At 39.2% G+C, this 17,331-nt stretch overlaps 1 protein-coding gene across 1 annotated transcript in view; it reads left to right on the top strand.

The window, feature by feature from the left end:
* Positions 1-241: 241 nt before the first annotated feature.
* LOC103030695 (secretagogin) overlaps positions 242-17,331 on the top strand; it is a 41,566-nt gene continuing 24,476 nt past the window's right edge. The window contains exons 1-3 of the mRNA XM_007256827.4: positions 242-435; positions 572-642; positions 9,108-9,200. Coding sequence (XP_007256889.3) covers positions 366-435; positions 572-642; positions 9,108-9,200 — 234 coding nt within the window. The 5' untranslated portion in view covers positions 242-365. The remainder of the gene's footprint in view (positions 436-571; positions 643-9,107; positions 9,201-17,331) is intronic.

The raw sequence follows: 17,331 nt of genomic DNA, 5'->3' as shown, positions 1-17,331 counted from the left end.
AATATTGCTGATATTTATTTAAAAGAAAGCAACATATCTTACATTAACACAAAAAAACCTACAAAATATAAACATGTTTAAAAATCAAGCATTAATAATAGTTCTGGGTTGTAGCTTGGTATTTTCTGTTGGTAAAGAAAACGGTTTTGTTTTCAACCAGGTCCATTCTCACTGTAACAGAAAAAAAAAAAAAACCAGAAAAGCAAAAAGAGGTGGAGTTTTGGTTGCAGCCGTGCAGCAACAGCACCCAGTCACTTCCACAGTCTCTGCCTGAAGCTGCTGAACAGCTGCTGCACCAGCTTTACCCTCTCACTCACTATCACCCTCACTACAGCACAGCTCTCAGCTCCTTCTGACCTGCAGCAATGGACTGTGATCTGGACAACCTGGACGCTGCGGGCTTTCTACAGATCTGGCAACACTTTGATGCAGATGGTGAGTTTGGTGGATCTTTACATGAATCTGCAGGAGTTAGTCACTTGAGCTGTTAAAGGATTTCTCCACTTGTTCAGGTGTAATAAGTATAATAAATGAGTGCAGCAGCTGAGAAATGAGTTTTTGTGTGTTTCAGATAACGGCTACATTGAGGGGAAGGAGCTGGACGCCTTCTTTCGTCATATGATGACCAAACTGAGACCAGGGGTATGAGACATGCACATGTAATTACTATTACAAGGTTATATTAAAGGAGTGTTCATGTATTTTAATTCTTTAAATTGTGTGGTGGATCTGTGGCATACGATTGATTACATTTTTGGTAACCAGTAATATGCCACACTTTTTTTTTTATTAAAAAGTCTGGATGGTATGCTTAATATGGGCAAATTATATATCACAATATATTCCTTCATTCAGGGCAATTCAATATACAGTAATTCTTTATTGATATAAAATATATAAAACCAACAGAAAAAGGACCAAGAATGTCCACTGGTGTATCTGCAAACTCCTGAAAACTAAGTTTGTTAACTCATGTAATGCTTCCGGTAATGAAAGTAAGGGGGGGTGATAGATGCTGTTAATAATGTATACTAAAATATTCATTCATAAAAAGTCATATCCTTTTATTGAGTCATTTTCTATTACAATCTATTTTAATATTGAATTATTGTCCATCCCTAGTGAGGAGGGGGCAGAATATTCTTGTAAATTGTATTAGTGAGCTGGTGCTACCATCTCTGAACATCTAATGTTTCCATTCTAAAAACAGAGTGGTCTGGTAGGTCTTGGTGGAAGTTTTAGATTTTTTTCTTCTTCTTTTTTTTTTTGGCCACATCACGTTTTTACATACTTAGGTCACAAGCACAGCCTCAGAAAGAGGATCTGGCAACTGTGGCCAAGGGGATCACACCACAACACAAAATCATTTAAAAAGTACTTTTCTGCATAGTCGCTGCAATTACACATTCTCACCAGACAGGTCTCCAAATCCCCCATATTTAAAAACTACTGCTTAAAAGAATTGGTTATATTCTGGGGCAATTCTAAAAGACAAAATAAAAAATAGACGTTCATTGATCTTTACTATTTTCATACGTAAGGCGCATTATGCGACACTAGGTAGGGAACGGGGCTGTCGCCATGTTTTCCTTATAATTTAGCAGGTCTTGCCACTGAGTGGTAGTTTAGGTAGGGGGCTAACTCAGTTAACTAAAGCTAAGCTAGGTAAACAAAACTGTTAGTTTTGAAAAAAATATATATTTTTAAGTCTTTTTAGGAACATTGAATGTTAATCTGAAACCTGTTTATTTGAGTGAGTAATGTGCTTTCTTTTATTTACAGTAAGCTTATATTTTCAGGGTGTCTGAAGGGTGGGTGGAGCAGCATTAGTATAAAGGCTAACCACAAGCTAGCCGCAGTTAGCGCTAGTAAATGCCGCCTGACAGAGCTACACTGAGGAACCCTGAGTGTTCCGGTAAGCCAGGGCAGTATTAGCTAGTGGTTCATCCCACGTAGCTTGTTTTAACAAAGTAAACACACAGACTACAGTCTGATATACTCCCCTCTGAATAGCGAAAGAGCTACCGCCTAGCGCAGTTAGCGGCTAATGCTAATACTGCTCCAGCAGGGCTAGTTAGGGTTAGCAGCAGGCTACAGGCTGATTATACTCACCTCTGAAAGGCGCTGCAGTTAGCAGCTAATGCTAATACTGCTGGAGAATTTAACTAAAACCCCTGTATAACGCTGTACTTCAACAGAGTGGCTTTGCTGCTTTTTACAACCTGACTGGTAAAATTCATACATAAGGTGCACTGGATTATAAAATGTAATGTAAAATGATTTTTGGGAAAATTAAACATAACTAAATTATTATTTTTTGTTTCTTTCTGATTCATGTATTTAATTATTGTAGATTAATGACTGATCCCCTTGGACAGATAAGGTGATTAAAATAGCTTGAATAGCTCAATAGTAACACTGTATCATATACATTAATTAACTTTAATTGATAAATAATTAATTTAGGATGCCTCAAACCATTTTCTTGTTCACTTATCCAAACATATCCAAATTAACTTGTTGAGGATGAGCATCTCATAATAATGATCCAATATTTTTAATTTTATACTCAGTTCAGCCAAGAAAGAAACATTCCTGGCTGCTCACTAGTGATGGAGACAGATAGACAGACAGACAGACAGACAGACAGACAGACAGACAGACAGACAGACAGACAGACAGACAGACAGACAGACAGACAGATAGATAGATAGATAGATAGATAGATAGATAGATACTTTATTGATCCCCGGGGGGAAATTCTTGGCATCCAGCAGCAGGTTACACAATACACAAAGTTAAAAAAGATAAAATATAAAATATAAAGATACATATAAATACAATCAAATAAGAAATAGAATATACAGTGTAAATGTACAGTCTTCGTGTGTGTGTGTGTGTAATGGAGATGGAGAATGGAGGTAGTGCAGTTGAACACAATAGACAGTGAACACCAGTTGATGTGCATAATGTGAGGATAACTGATGTCAGCCAAACAGAAAGTGCAAATACACAGTTATATAATAATTTAAATTAAATTAAGCAGTGCAAAAGATACGTAAACAGTGCAAAAGATACGTAAACAGTAGATGAATTAACTAGTGAATGAACTACTAGTGCAAAATATGGTAGAACTATAAAAAGTGTTCTAGGCATCAGCAAGTCTGAGAGTGTGTCCATAGCTGGGGGTGTGTCCATGGTGTGGCCAGAGTGGCCGGAATGAAAAAGTTTCACAGAGTCTTTAGTTTGCTGTGCTGAGAGGAGTTGAACAGTCTTATGGCCTGAGGAACAAAAGACTTTCGGAGTCTGTCTGTGGAGCAGGACTGGGACAGCAGTCTGCCGCTGAATGAGCTCCTCTGCCTGGTGATGGTGCTGTGCAGAGGGTGGTGAACATTGTCCATGATGTTCAGCAGCTTACTGAGGGCTCTCCTCTCTGCCAGTGGTGTTAAGGACTCCAGCTCTAATCCCAGCACAGAACCAGCTTTCCTCATCAGCCTGTCCAGTCGTCCAGCATCCCTCTTGCTGATGCTGCCTCCCCAACACACTACAGCGTAAAAGAGGACGCTGGCTACCACAGACTGGTAGAACATCAGGAGGAGTTTCTGGCAGATGTTGAAAGCCCTGAGCCTTCTGAGGAAGTACAGTCTGCTCTGAGCCTTCCTGTAGAGGGAGTCAGTGTTCACTGACCAGTCCAGCCTGTCGTCCAGGTGCACACCAAGGTATTTGTAGGATTTGACCACCTCCACGTCGACCCCCTCGATGGAGATTGGCCGCTGAGCAGAGGGCCTGGACCTCCTGAAGTCTATGCACATCTCCTTGGTTTTGGAGATGTTCAGCTGCAGATGGTTCATCTTGCACCACATCACAAATTCCTCAACCAGGCTTCTGTACTCCCTCTCATCATCATTACGCACACACCCCACAATTGCAGTGTCGTCAGAGAACTTCTGCATGTGGCATGACTCCGAGTGGTATTTGAAGTCTGATGTGTACAGTGTGAACAGGACTGGAGAGAGAACAGTCCCCTGTGGTGCTCCTGTGCTGCTGATCACTGTATCAGAGGAGCAGTCCCTGATCCTGACATGTTGTGGTCTCCCAGTAAGGTAGTCAGTGATCCAGGTGACCAGGTGCATATCCACCTCCATCTCCATCAGCTTGTCTCTCAGTAGTAGGGGCTGGATGGTGTTGAAGGCACTGGAGAAGTCGAAGAACATGACCCTCACAGCACCTCCCCCCTTGTCCATATGAGAGTGAGCTCTGTGCAGGAGATAGAGGATGGCATCTTCCACTCCCACCTTTTCCCGGTACGCAAACTGCAGTGGGTCCTCAGCATGGTGGACCTGAGGTCTGAGTTGGTCCAGCAGCAGTCGCTCCATGGTCTTCATCACATGAGATGTCAAAGCAACAGGCCTGTAGTCATTCAGCTCCTTCGGGTGTGCCTTCTTGGGAACAGGAATGAGACAGGTTGTCTTCCACGTGGCAGGAACTCTCCCTATACGCAGACTCAGGTTAAAAACATGTTGGAGGGGCTCACCCAGTTGAACAGCACAAGCCTTGAGCATTCTGGGGCACACTCTGTCCGGGCCAGCTGCCTTCCTGGGGTGAAGTCTCCTCAGCTGTCTCCTGACCTGGTCAGCAGTAAAGGTTTGTGGACTGGAGGAGATGATTTGTCTGCCAGCTGATAGTGTTGATGGTGGTGATGATGAAGATGGTGGAGGTGAGGGTGATGATGGTGCTGATGAAGATGGTGGAGGTGAGGGTGATTGTGCTGATGGTGATGAAGATGATGATGGAGGAGGTGAGGGTGGTGGTGATGATGATGACGGTGATGACGGTGATGATGTTGATGAAGATGGAGGTGAGGGTAATGGTGGTGGTGATGAAGATGGTGGAGTTGGAGTTGAAGGTGATGGAGATGGTGGTGATGATGGTAGAGATGGAGAAGATGTTGGTGATGCTGCAGGAGGGTAGGAGGAGGGGGCAGCAGGAGCAGGACAGTCAAACCTGTTGTAAAAGTTGTTGAACTGGTTTGCTCTGTCCACACCGCCATCTACTGGGTTGCCGTTGTTGTTCTTGCACCCAGTGATGGTTTTCATTGCACCCCAGACTTCCTTCATGTTGTTGTCTTGCAGCTTTCTTTCCACCTTCTTCCTGTAAGACTCCTTGGCCTCTTTAAGACGTACCTTGAGTTCCCCCTGTACGCGCTTCAGCTCTACCAAGTTTCCGTCTTTGAACGCCCTCTTCTTTTGGTTGAGGAGGTCCTTGACGGAGCTGGTAATCCAGGGTTTGTTGTTTGGAAAGCAGCGTACAGTCTTTGTGGGAACAGCAACATCCATACAGAAATTCAAGTAGTCCGTAACACAGTGAGTCACCCCCTCAATGTCCTCACCATGTGGGTGCAGCAGCACGCTCCAGTCAGTGGTGTCATAGCAGTCCCTTAGGGCTTCTTCTGCTTCAGGAGACCAGACTCTGAATGAGCGTGTGGTAGTGGGCTGCCTCAGTACCAGTGGTTTGTACTGAGGCTGCAGGAACACCAGATTGTGATCTGATTTCCCCAGCGGTGGTAGTGGAATAGCCCTGTATGCATCCTTCACATTAGCATACAGCAAGTCTATGGTCCTGTTTTTCCTGGTGGGACAGTCCACAAACTGGAAAAAGGCAGGCAGGGTAGAGTCCAGCGTTACGTGATTAAAGTCACCAGTGATCACATAGAAGGCGTCAGGGTGCTGTGTCTGCAGCGCTGCGACGGTGGAGTGGATGACGTCACACGCCGCCTGCACGTCCGCTCTCGGCTGGATGTAAACACACACGAGGATCACGTGAGAGAGCTCCCACGGCATGTAATAAGGTCGGAGACTCACCGCTAACAGTTCAATATCCCGACAGCAGATCACCTCCTTCACGTACACATGTCCAGGGTTGCACCATCTGTTGTTAATAAACAGCGCGATTCCTCCACCTTTCCGCTTCCCGCAAAGCACCGGGTCCCGATCCGCCCTCACTGAAGAAAAGCCGGGTAGCTGCACGTTAGCATCCGGCGTGTCGGGGGTGAGCCAGGTCTCTGTGAAACACAGCATGCTACACTCCCTGTAGAGCTTCTGATTCTTCACCAGACAGGCTAGCTCGTCGGTTTTGTTGGTCAGTGAGTTAACATTCCCCATAACCACCGACGGAACTGAGGGTTTGTACCTCCAGCGCTGCTCCGACTTCTTAGCCTTTAGCTTAGCCTTTAGCATAGCGCCGGCCCTGCAACCTCGGTACCTCCTCCTCAGATCATCCGGTATTGTGTGGACAATGCCCCCACGTCCCGCGGGTCGGAGGGCTAGCAGTTCTTCCCGGGAATAAACACGGTATTCCTCGCTGCCCCGCATATTTACACCAAAAATATCCTTAGGATATAAATAAGATGCACACTAGACGTGTGTAGTAGCACAGAGACGATAAATAAACGTAAAAAAACTCAGAAAAACACACAAAGAGACGGAGCTACTGGAACAGGCAGCCACTCGCGTCGGCGCCGGAAGTAGAGACGAGTAGTGCAACAGTTACATCCCTGTGTTGAAGCTGAAACCTGCAGTAAGGATGCTCTGAAGGAGGAAGTGTGATTTATAGTGTGATTCCGATAATGGACTTACCCACCCTGATCATTCAGCCACCAGTTTCTGAGATTAAATTATTTTAAATATGATATATGATCTGTCCCGTTACATTTGCAAATTATTAATCTTGATCTGGTGCCATGCTGCTGGTAGTAAATAACATAGAAAACTGATGTGACCGTGTAGAGCTGTGTAAAGACCTCACACACCCCATTATTAGTTTCCTTTTAAAATAGATTCTGCCTTTTTATGGTGTTTAAATATTGAAAACCTCAGCAAAGACTTATTGTACTTGCAGGGAAGCAGTCAAGGTTAATTACACATTTTAATTCCTTTTTTAATAGGTTTGTTAGGACTATTGGGCAGATTAGTTAAATTGTGTTATAACAGCAGACAATATCCAGTTATGGAGCTCTGAGGGATTGACCTTAAGGAAAATATGAAAAGATCTAGCCATGTGAAACAATTACATGACTAAAACTTGACACCATGTGTCCAAAAAGTCGAGCTGAAGTCAAGGTGGACCACGCAACATGACAATAACCCAAATTACAGTAAACATTACATAACAAACATTATAGTAAATTAACCAAGGAATTCTGGAGAGTTCTGGAATGATCAAAGCCCAGCTCTTTATCCTACTGAAGTGCTTACAGACTGCTAAATTGTTATGAGAATATTCACAATTCACAATAATTATTTAATTGCATATCACATACATGGAACTTTCATAAACTCCAAATGATTACATATGTGCATGAAGGAAAAGGAATTAAAGGGTGTCCTAATTCTTTTATGTAAATGTAAATTTTAAAGCATCTTGCCAACAGCCTTGTTGCATGGTTTTGCATGCACTGAAAACCATGCATAACTTCAACATGGTTCTTCACAGGAAGCCACACTTTAGGTCTTCAGGAAACCGAGGTTAGACATATTGAAAGATACCATGGCACTTGCATGATGATACATATTATAAGAAGCAAGGTCAAGTGCTTGCATTTCTAATGCTTCAAATATTTGCTTGACAACATGGATTCTACCTAACCACTTTATAAGTCATCAGGCATTAGAGCATTGCCTTTAAGTGACTTATTAATGAACAGCTTAATTAATTCCAACTATTATACACTGGTTCATTACGCTCAGCAATGGAATCTAACAGTTTTAAATGGAGTAAATAATTTGTTAATCTGTTAAAATCTAAATCTGTTTAGGAGAAGGTTGCTCTCAGGGTGATAGAGAAATTAGCTAAAATCTGTTATGTCTGGTTAACACGACAGACCCCACACATACAGCTCTGGAAAAAAAATAAGAGACCAAATTGAAAACCTCTGGAATGTAATTAAGAGGAAGATAGATGGTCACAAGCCATCAAACCAAATTTTGCACCAGGAGTAAAGGCATAAAGATATCCAAAATCAGTGTGTAAGACTGGGGAGGAGAACATGCCAAGATGCATGAAAACTGTGATTAAAATCCAGGGTTATTCCACTAAATATTGTCTGAAACATTATGAATTAATCTTGTTTTCTTTGCGTTATTTGAGGTCTGAAAGCTCTGCACCTTTTTGTTATTTCAGACTTTTCTCATTTTCTGCCAATAAATGCTGTAAATGACAATATTTGTATTTGGAATTTGGGAGAAATGTTGTCTGTAGTTTATAGAATAAAACAACAATGTTCATTTTACTCAAACATATACTTATAAATAGCAAAATCAGAGAAACTGATTCAGAAACTGAAATGCTCTCCTAAAACACACACTGCACTGCACTCTATTGTACTGTACACTGTAGGCTGGTGAGTTCCTGTTAGGGTGCCCTCTTGCCATAAAATTCGGATGATGTGCGTTCTACATCAGGAAACTTTAATAAAGTGTCCAACTAAGCGCTCACATATGGAAGGACTTCTGCCCGTCCAGTTTTTTATTCAATTTGTGAGCTCAAACATTTACTGTCTTACACATACCATAAAGTTATAACCGCTGAAAGCTGAAGTGTATATAGTTGATCTTGTTGAAAAGTTGGGATGTACATATTAGGAGGCAGGTAACCAGTCAGTTCTTGACCTGATCTCATCTGGAAGTTGGAACTGATCTGTTGGAAGCAGGAAATTGTCAATAATTCACACAGAAACCACGTATTAGACGTTTTTATGCTGTTTAACACAAAATCATTTTGAACCTTATACTCTATATGGTTTTCATGAGAATCATTTTTGTTGCATTTTATTTAATAAGCCAACACTTTACAAGATGATGTTTTTATTACTGTTGTTTTAGTTATTTTATTTTGAGGAAATGCGTTTATTTTAAAGGGCACTTCCTTTAAACGGAAACCCCATTGACGCACCTGTTTACTACCTGAATGCATTTCTGTTGTGTAAATGAAAGTGTGTGATGGGAGTGGAAGAGAGAGAGAGAGAGAGAGAGAGAGAGAGAGAGTGTGCGAGAGAAAGTGTGTGAGTGAGTGGTCATGGTAACTGACTTGAATTGCTCTTTCTTCTTCAGGATAACGTAACAGAGGAGAAAGTGCAGCAATTGAAGGCCAGGTTTATGTCCGCCTACGATGTCACTGCTGACGGCCGCCTACAAATCCAGGAGGTACAACCCTCTCCTTTTACATTCTCCAACTATGCTAAACTATTCCACAGTTATATTTAAACTAGGGGTGGGCGATATGGCCCCAAAATAATATCACAATATTTTATGGCATTTTTATGTAAACAATTCTCTTGGCAATATAACAAAACACTGAATAAAAATATATTTCAAGAAGACACTACTGCAACAAACTAAAAAAAAAATGTTATTGCATACGATATGATATAGCACACCCCTAACTGAGATTTTAAAGGTTTCATTCAGCTAAAATCCACTTTTTATTTTTCTTTGGGAAATACAATAGGTCTCTCTGAATTTTATATGATGCTGCACATGAAACTCTTCCTCAGCCTCCACTATCTGCAGTAGCTAGTATAAGAATTATATATAAATGTAATTTTGCCAGCCTAATACTGATATTTTTTTTAAAAAGAACTTTTAAACAATGAAATGCATCCAGCATTATGCTTAGGAAAAATATTTGTATTTAAGCACAAGTAATGCGGTTGATTTTATTCTTAATAAGGAGCGACAAACAAAATGCCCATTGTTTGCTTCAAGAAGTTCCAAAAAGAGTTTCTCATGGTGACAGTATGAGAATGAGATTACTCATGTCTGCTGTTAAATAATTAAGATATGTGAAAATAATTATCGCTTTTTGTATTTTTTGGTTACCATTTAGAAAAAAGGCCCTTCCGTACACCTTGTGCAAGGCGCGTCACGATGCGCTTTGCTACCTTACACCCCGTCAACAGTCTATTTTCACGTCTTGTACTCATGCTGTTAGGAATAAATCTACACTGATGGGCGTGGTGGTCTGGAAGGGAGGTGTGTTCAGGTACATTTCTGGTGTTGCTATCTTGGCGGCAAAAAACACAGATGCGCCACTGACTGAGTCTAGACAACAGTCAATTGTCAGAATCCATTACTCACACACCCAGCATGTGTAACCCCTTGCTCATAAATCATACATTACCAGGCCTTGTGCAAACTCCAATAATTTACATTGCCTTGCCATGAGCACGCTGGCCAGTGTTCTAACTCTGCTGAGAAACACATGTTAGTGTGTATGATTGGCTTAAGATTTATCTTGGTCTACTTTGATTGCTCTTTGGGGTGTGCCACATCATAACAGACACAGTATATTGTGACACACTAATATTATAATTTACAAAATACATTTTGTGATAAAATTAGTATTTAGTCTTATTTACTGTGAAGCTTCAAGGGTATGTTTTTGGTATAATTTGGTTACAAATCTAGTTTATATGCATGCATTGCATATTTGCATTTGCATTTTTTTTTTATCTTCTTAGTCTTAGTTGAGTTACTCTTTACAAAATAGACAAATGTTTACAGATTTCTTTATTTTTGCTGTTGCCATTATACCTACATGAAGTAAAGCTAACATTTATCTTGTTGCGATAGTTTATTCTTAAAATGAACAAACAAACATTGCTAATAATATTGTGATATTATTTTAGGGCTAAATCGCCCACCGTTATTGATATAGTAATTATTTCCAATAGTTGGAATAGTTAATGTGTGTCCAACAGGCAATATTTATTGTAAAAGCCTAACAGTGGCCAACCATGTCACTTTGTAGTGATATGTGCTGGTAGTTTTGATTTCCACAGCTGACAGAAACCTAATGGTCAAAATCTAGTTCAATGTTTTTTTCAGAGCTATGAAAGGAGTCCTGCATGCATCATCTACCAACCACAGGTTGAGTTCAGCTTCTAAGAATGAATGAACAAGAAAAGGATGCTTTTACATTACCCACTTTGTAAAGCCGCACACTATATATCCCATTTCTAAGAAACAGCTAAATAAAAGTACACTGAATCATATATTGCATCAGCTTTGAAAGCTTCCCAACAGATCTGTACAGAAGAAAAAAAAATCAATCAAGTGTACATTGTGGTTCTAATAAGTGGTAGCTGTCACTGAAGCACCTCCAGCTATGAACTGAGTGCTAAAAGTCTTTCGCCTGCATCATATTTAATATAATCTCTCCCGTTTACAAGAAAGTCTAGTGTACAGTCACTCACTGACCAAAACATTTATGAAAAAGGAGTAGTTGGAGGGAAATTAAACTTTGTGTGAGAATGTAATGATCATAAATATAAGTCAATACAATATTAGACCTAAAAGATATTGGAGGAAACTGTACAAATAAACGGAGGCTCCAGTACCCTGTTGGGCTGCCTCAATCCTGGGTTCCATGTGAGGCACGTTTGGGTAAGGAGAAATACAGGTTCCATAGGGCATCCTGAGGCACATTTGCTCACATATGTTGCAGATGGGCCTGTAGATCCTGCACAACCATAAGTTGACAAAGCTAGCATCCAAGCAAGCAATAGCTGACTGCCAAACATGCAAGGAACAGGCAAGAAAGTGTTGCAATCCGGGGAGACATCTGTAAAACCCTTGCTGTTTATGGATGAGCATTACCCTGATGAAAAGAATGCTAGTTGGAGGTAACATGTGACCGCAGGATTTACTGCACAGCTCTTAGAGTTGTTAGTGTCCCGTTTACCAGTATTGGGGATACTTATGGGTTTTTACAACCTGAATTTTTTCATCCTAAATATATATATATATTTTTGTTACATGATTTCTTTTTACTTTAAATACTTTGTAACTGAATTTTTGTTTTTCCTGAAATTTTGACTATTAACCGTTTAAAAATTCAATACCTGCATTTTAAATATCTTAATATTTGAAGGAAAATTTTCAAAAACATCAGATTTCACACCGTTAATTTTCAAGAATTATGTTTTTTGGTTCAGAGTCTGGTGACACTGTAAATTCCATTGATGCTCCCCCAAACAGAACATGTATTCATCACTAAAAGCAATACGATTTCATTACCCACATCACTGTAAACAAAGGCGACAGTGGCTTCCAGACGGACAGTCTAGATGGACAGTTTAGGGCAATTTGGGGAACCAACATCCTGCTTTACTCCCACTGACCACTTTATACTTTATGTGCTCTATCTTCACTATTTACAGTACAGACAGTATTTGATTGGCGGACCATTCTCATTGCTGCAATAGCACGGACATGGTAGTGTTATGTTACTGGGCGCGATGCTGGTCAGACTCTCTGTTAGGTTGAGAATGGCTCACTTTGAAAACTATCCAGCTTATGCCAGGTTCACACTACACAACTTTTCGAGTCTTCAGTCTTTGTGCTGTTCACACTACTCAACTGGTTGTGCTGTAATCCTGAGTTCTTCAGTTGTTGAGGGTTCATATGAAGCAACTGAGCAAAATCTGATCAGTTTTATATTGATATATGTACTTATGTCCATAAAAAAACTTTATAAAAGGTTTCAGTACTGCAGACAATTTTTTTTTTCATGTTGTATCTTTAGGATCAGCTCACCAACCAATTAGCTCACAGTAGCAGTAATGCTAGTGCTGTACAGAGTAAAACTTGTTTTTCTTTAGATAAACTGAAATATACAGGCAACCGTTCTAAGTTTTTTTTTTTTTTTTAGTAAAATACATCAACTAAAACTTTCTCAAATTAAAGAAATATTCAGAACAATTAGTTTGTAATTATTTTTAATTAAATAGTCATTTACTGATATAACAGGGGGAATTGTAGTGTGGTGTGTTTTGGACCCGTGGTTCTCTCTTTTTGTGATCTCATTGGCTGTATGTAGCCGCTGCTCCTGAGTTCTAGTCGCCGACTGAATCAGATAATAAACATGTTAAATATTTGTCGGGCGTCTGTGACTTGTTGGCGATCAGTCAGCGATGGCTCGGGGACCGAGCGTAGTTCACACTACGCGACATTACGAGGGCAGGGTGATCCTCAATTTCCCTCTGAGCAGTTTTTTTTGTCGGCGATCAACAAAAAACTGTTGGCTACTGAAAAACTGGCCCAAAATCGTGTAGTGTGAACCTGGCATAAGAGTGCCAAAAACACAGTACTGAAGGACTGAAGGATGGTGAACAATAACTGTGCATCAATAGCTGGGGTATAATCTGTGATCATATGCCAGGGGGATCGAGCTAATTAAGGATGGGTTTCTATTAAAGTGGGTTACCCCCAGGGCTTTGAGTGGGCTAACTATGATCAGGAGATCGCCAGTTCGAATCCTATTCATGTAGCTTGCCATCCACCATGGAGCCCTGAGAGAGCACAATTGGCCTTGCTCTCTCTATGTGGGTAGATGGTGCTTTTTCCCCACATCACTCCAAAGGGTGATGTTGCTCAGCACAAGGCGTCTGTGTCGGAGGAGGAGGAGGCATGTGTTAGTCTTCACCCTCCTGGTGCTGGGGCATCACTAGTGATAGGGGGAGACCTAATAAGTGGGTTGGGTAATTGGACAAAAATGGGGGAAAAAAAGAAAAAAGTGAGTATAACTTCACATTTTTGTAAATCTTTTATAATTTATTCTCATGGAACAAAACACTGAAGATAAAACACTTTGATATGTGATATGTGATAAGTGATGTAAAGTAGTCAGTGTACAGTTTGTATAACAGTGTAAATTTGCTGTGCCCTCAAAATAACTAACACCGTTAATGTCTAAACAAAAGTGAGTACACCCTTAATTAAAAATGTCCAGATTGTGCACAAATTTCCCTTTCTCTGTGTCATGTTAACTCATTGTTACAAGGCTCCAGGTCTAAATGGAGAGCAGGTGAGTTAAATGTAGTGTTTTGGGTTTAGTTCTCTCATACTGGCCACTGGATTTAACACCAAAATAAATCTTTCTAAAAATGTGAGAAAAATAATTGTTGTTTTTCTCTAAGATGACCTATAAAATAAGAAGATTGCAAACACCCTGAAACTGAGACACAGAATGACATGGTTTAGATATTAATGGCTGTGTGTTTAGTTATTTTGAGGGACACATTAAATTTACACTTATTACACAAGCTGTACACTGACTACTTTACATTGTATTAAATTGTGTCATATCTTCAGTGTTGTCCCATGAAAAGATAAAATATAAAACGTTTACAAAAATATGAGGGATGTACTTACTTTTGTTAGGTACTGTAAGTAAAAATAAGTGAAGAAATTCTCATAAAAGAAAACACTTCTGCACATTTTAAGCACAGCTATATTTATGTGCCTAATTTAACCAATTACAAAAGATTCATTTTAGCAAATAAATGGAAATTGTGCTCGGAAATTATGCATTTACTCTACATCTAATTATGTAATGATATATGATGGGTCTTATTTTAATAATATCTGCTGCCAAATGGCTCCTCTGAGAAATCCCATCATATAATTACTAGCAGTGCCTGTTATTTTATGAGTCATTACTTACAGCAGAATGTGCTGACACGACACACTGCCAGAAAAAAGAATTACACTGTTACTGGCATAGTATCTCTCTCTTGTCAGTTGGATGGCACCCTCAAGGGTATGTCTTCAATACCTTTAGTTGAGGGCCACATATTAGTATATTTATTCCTATATTGCATTCCTTTATTCCTTTGCAGTTGTTTTCCCTACTTTTAATTTTTAAGGGACAATGTTGTAGTACAACAAAAATGTATCTGTACAGCATCTTGTATTCTGACTAGGGGTGGGCGATATGGCCCTAAAATAATATCACAATATTATATATTTTTATTATATTTGTATAATATTATTTATAATATTAGATGTATTTTTGCAATAACAATATTTATGGAATTTTATCGAAATGACAAAATACTGAATAAAAAACATATTTCAAGAAAACACTAGTGCAAAAAAATGAAAATTACATTTTATTATTGCATATATGAGATGATATGGAACACCTTCGTAACAGAAGTCAACGATTCAGAATGTCAGGATACTAATAATACTAATAATGCACATCATATATCTCCATATATCCAGGATTAAAGTAAAATAAATGATACTGAACAGATTTAATCTGTCACTAGTAGATATATAATGTAGAGAACAGTTAACATTTTTCTTTTGCTAAAAACAGTAAAAAAGTAGTGCCCTGATGTGATAATTAGGGGTGGGTGATACAGCACGATATTTCAGGGTGTTATATTATTCACAATATTCAAAAATTGTTGGCGATATTATTGCGTACAATATGATATGGCACACCCCTAATTCTGACGATGCCTGTGATACAATACAGGTATGACTGACACCCATTCAGATATACTTTTATTTTGGATCAGCAGTAAAGGGCTAATTAAAGAACAGTGTATTTTAACCTTGAAGGAAAAATATATTGATGTACATCTTCCACGAATGCTTCAAAAAGGGTTACAGTAAAGCACAGATATTTGTACAGAGTGGGGATTAATGGAGTTCTCCAGAAAGAGGCTGTTGTAAACTGGCACTGCAGTGTGGACTTGGCTGTGGTTATGAGTTATGGGCTGCTGGTCCCACTCACATCTTGTTAACAAGAGTGTTGAGTCTGGTCCAAGTCTTAATGGAAAGCAGTGTAATTAGGGCCAATGGGTGATGTAGGCCTCTCTCTCTCCCTCCTTCTCTCTCTCTCTTTGCCTTTCCATGTCCTTCTCTATCCATTTCTTGCTTTCTCTCACTCTTTGACTTTTGGTGCCAAGCCATCAACTGCAAGCATTCATTTCCATATTGTCCTTGACACAAGAAAGGATATAGCTACATGGTTTGATAGGAATCGAGTGACTCATCGTGTGGGAGAGCAGTCTAAAGAAAAGGCGCAGGTGGTGGAATGAAGTGAACGTTTTCGGGGTTAGTGGCCTATTACTGAGGAGGAGGGAGAAAGTAAATCATGGAAGTGTGAAATAAAAAAAATCTAAGGTTTAATCATTGTTTGGACATACAATTTCATGTATAGAGAAACTTCACTCCTTATAGAATAGTAGGGGCTGAACTAGGGCTGGACAATAATTTAAGCACAAAAAGGCATGTTGGATCTATTTTTTTATTTAGCATTTTAGCAGAAACAATACATATTTCAGACCTCTTGCTGAATACACAATCTATATGCCAATATACATAAAATTTTCTTTTATTTTTTTATTGTAGCTGCAGCATTGCAAAATAACCCCTGGTCCAATTGCTGTATGATACAGAAAGTTTTTAGTGAATTAATTAGGGCTGGAAATTAATTTGATTAAGTGATTTACTGTTTTAATGCATTTTCTTTTCATGTAAGGTTGAAGGGGGCTGCTTGTTATTCATAACAAACTTTAATTAAAAATTAAATTAATAAAAATAAATAAACTAATTGAGCTTGCTCATCACTTTAAATGGTGCTGTCTGTTTATAAATGAATTAATGAATGAATATGAGCTACAATTGCTTCTGAATATTGGCCTTGAAATACTGCAGTGTTCCCTAGGCCCATTCTTCTATGTTTTACTTGATATTTACTTGAAGTTTTTTTTTTGTTGATGTTTTCTCAGACTTGTTAATAATTTTACACTATTTCACTGTCTAAATATTCTGCATTTTCACACTCCTTGTTTCCCACTCGAAACATAGCTTATCAGCTGTGGATTAGATCATAATCATAAAATGAGAAAACATTAAAAGGCCAATGATTGTTTGCATTGACGGATAACAGCCCTCTCACAGGTGTGGTTAAAATCTGTTATGACCACCTCTTAATGTGGTCTGAGATAGAAAGTTATCAGTGAAATAAGACAATAAAAGATGGTCCAATCTTGCACCTAAACACCGGGGTAACACGCAGGACCCAGCTTGTTCTCTTAATTCCAATCCAGTTCCAATTCCAGCCACCAAATCTGCATATTTTATAATTTTCTTTCATAAGCTGCAAGGGGAACTGTTAGTTCTATAAAATAAACAATACATCTGCCCTCTGTGTCGTTACCACAAATGCAGTATGGAACCTGATGCTTACTTCCTATATCTACCTACCAGTAGCTTCCAGTCTTATTAAACAATTTTCTGATCAAAATGGTTCACACCTGGCTTTTTATGCAACCAAGTGAAATTGTAAAATGTTCAAAAATGTAATTGTAAGGTAATCTCAAGGATTACTGTTCTTAAGAAACAGAATCTGATTACTTTGCATTACTTTTGGATTTTTCAAATACATTATAGAACAAATTTACAGTCTTTATAAATAAATCATTTTATATTTTACCATCAAAGCTGGAACAGAACCTCAAAAGGAGAAAAAGTA

This window comes from Astyanax mexicanus, chromosome 6, assembly GCF_023375975.1.
Source record: "Astyanax mexicanus isolate ESR-SI-001 chromosome 6, AstMex3_surface, whole genome shotgun sequence".
NCBI classification, from domain to species: domain Eukaryota; kingdom Metazoa; phylum Chordata; class Actinopteri; order Characiformes; family Acestrorhamphidae; genus Astyanax; species Astyanax mexicanus.
The sequence above is the reverse complement of the archived record's forward strand: the minus strand, read 5'-3'. Positions and strand labels throughout refer to the sequence as shown.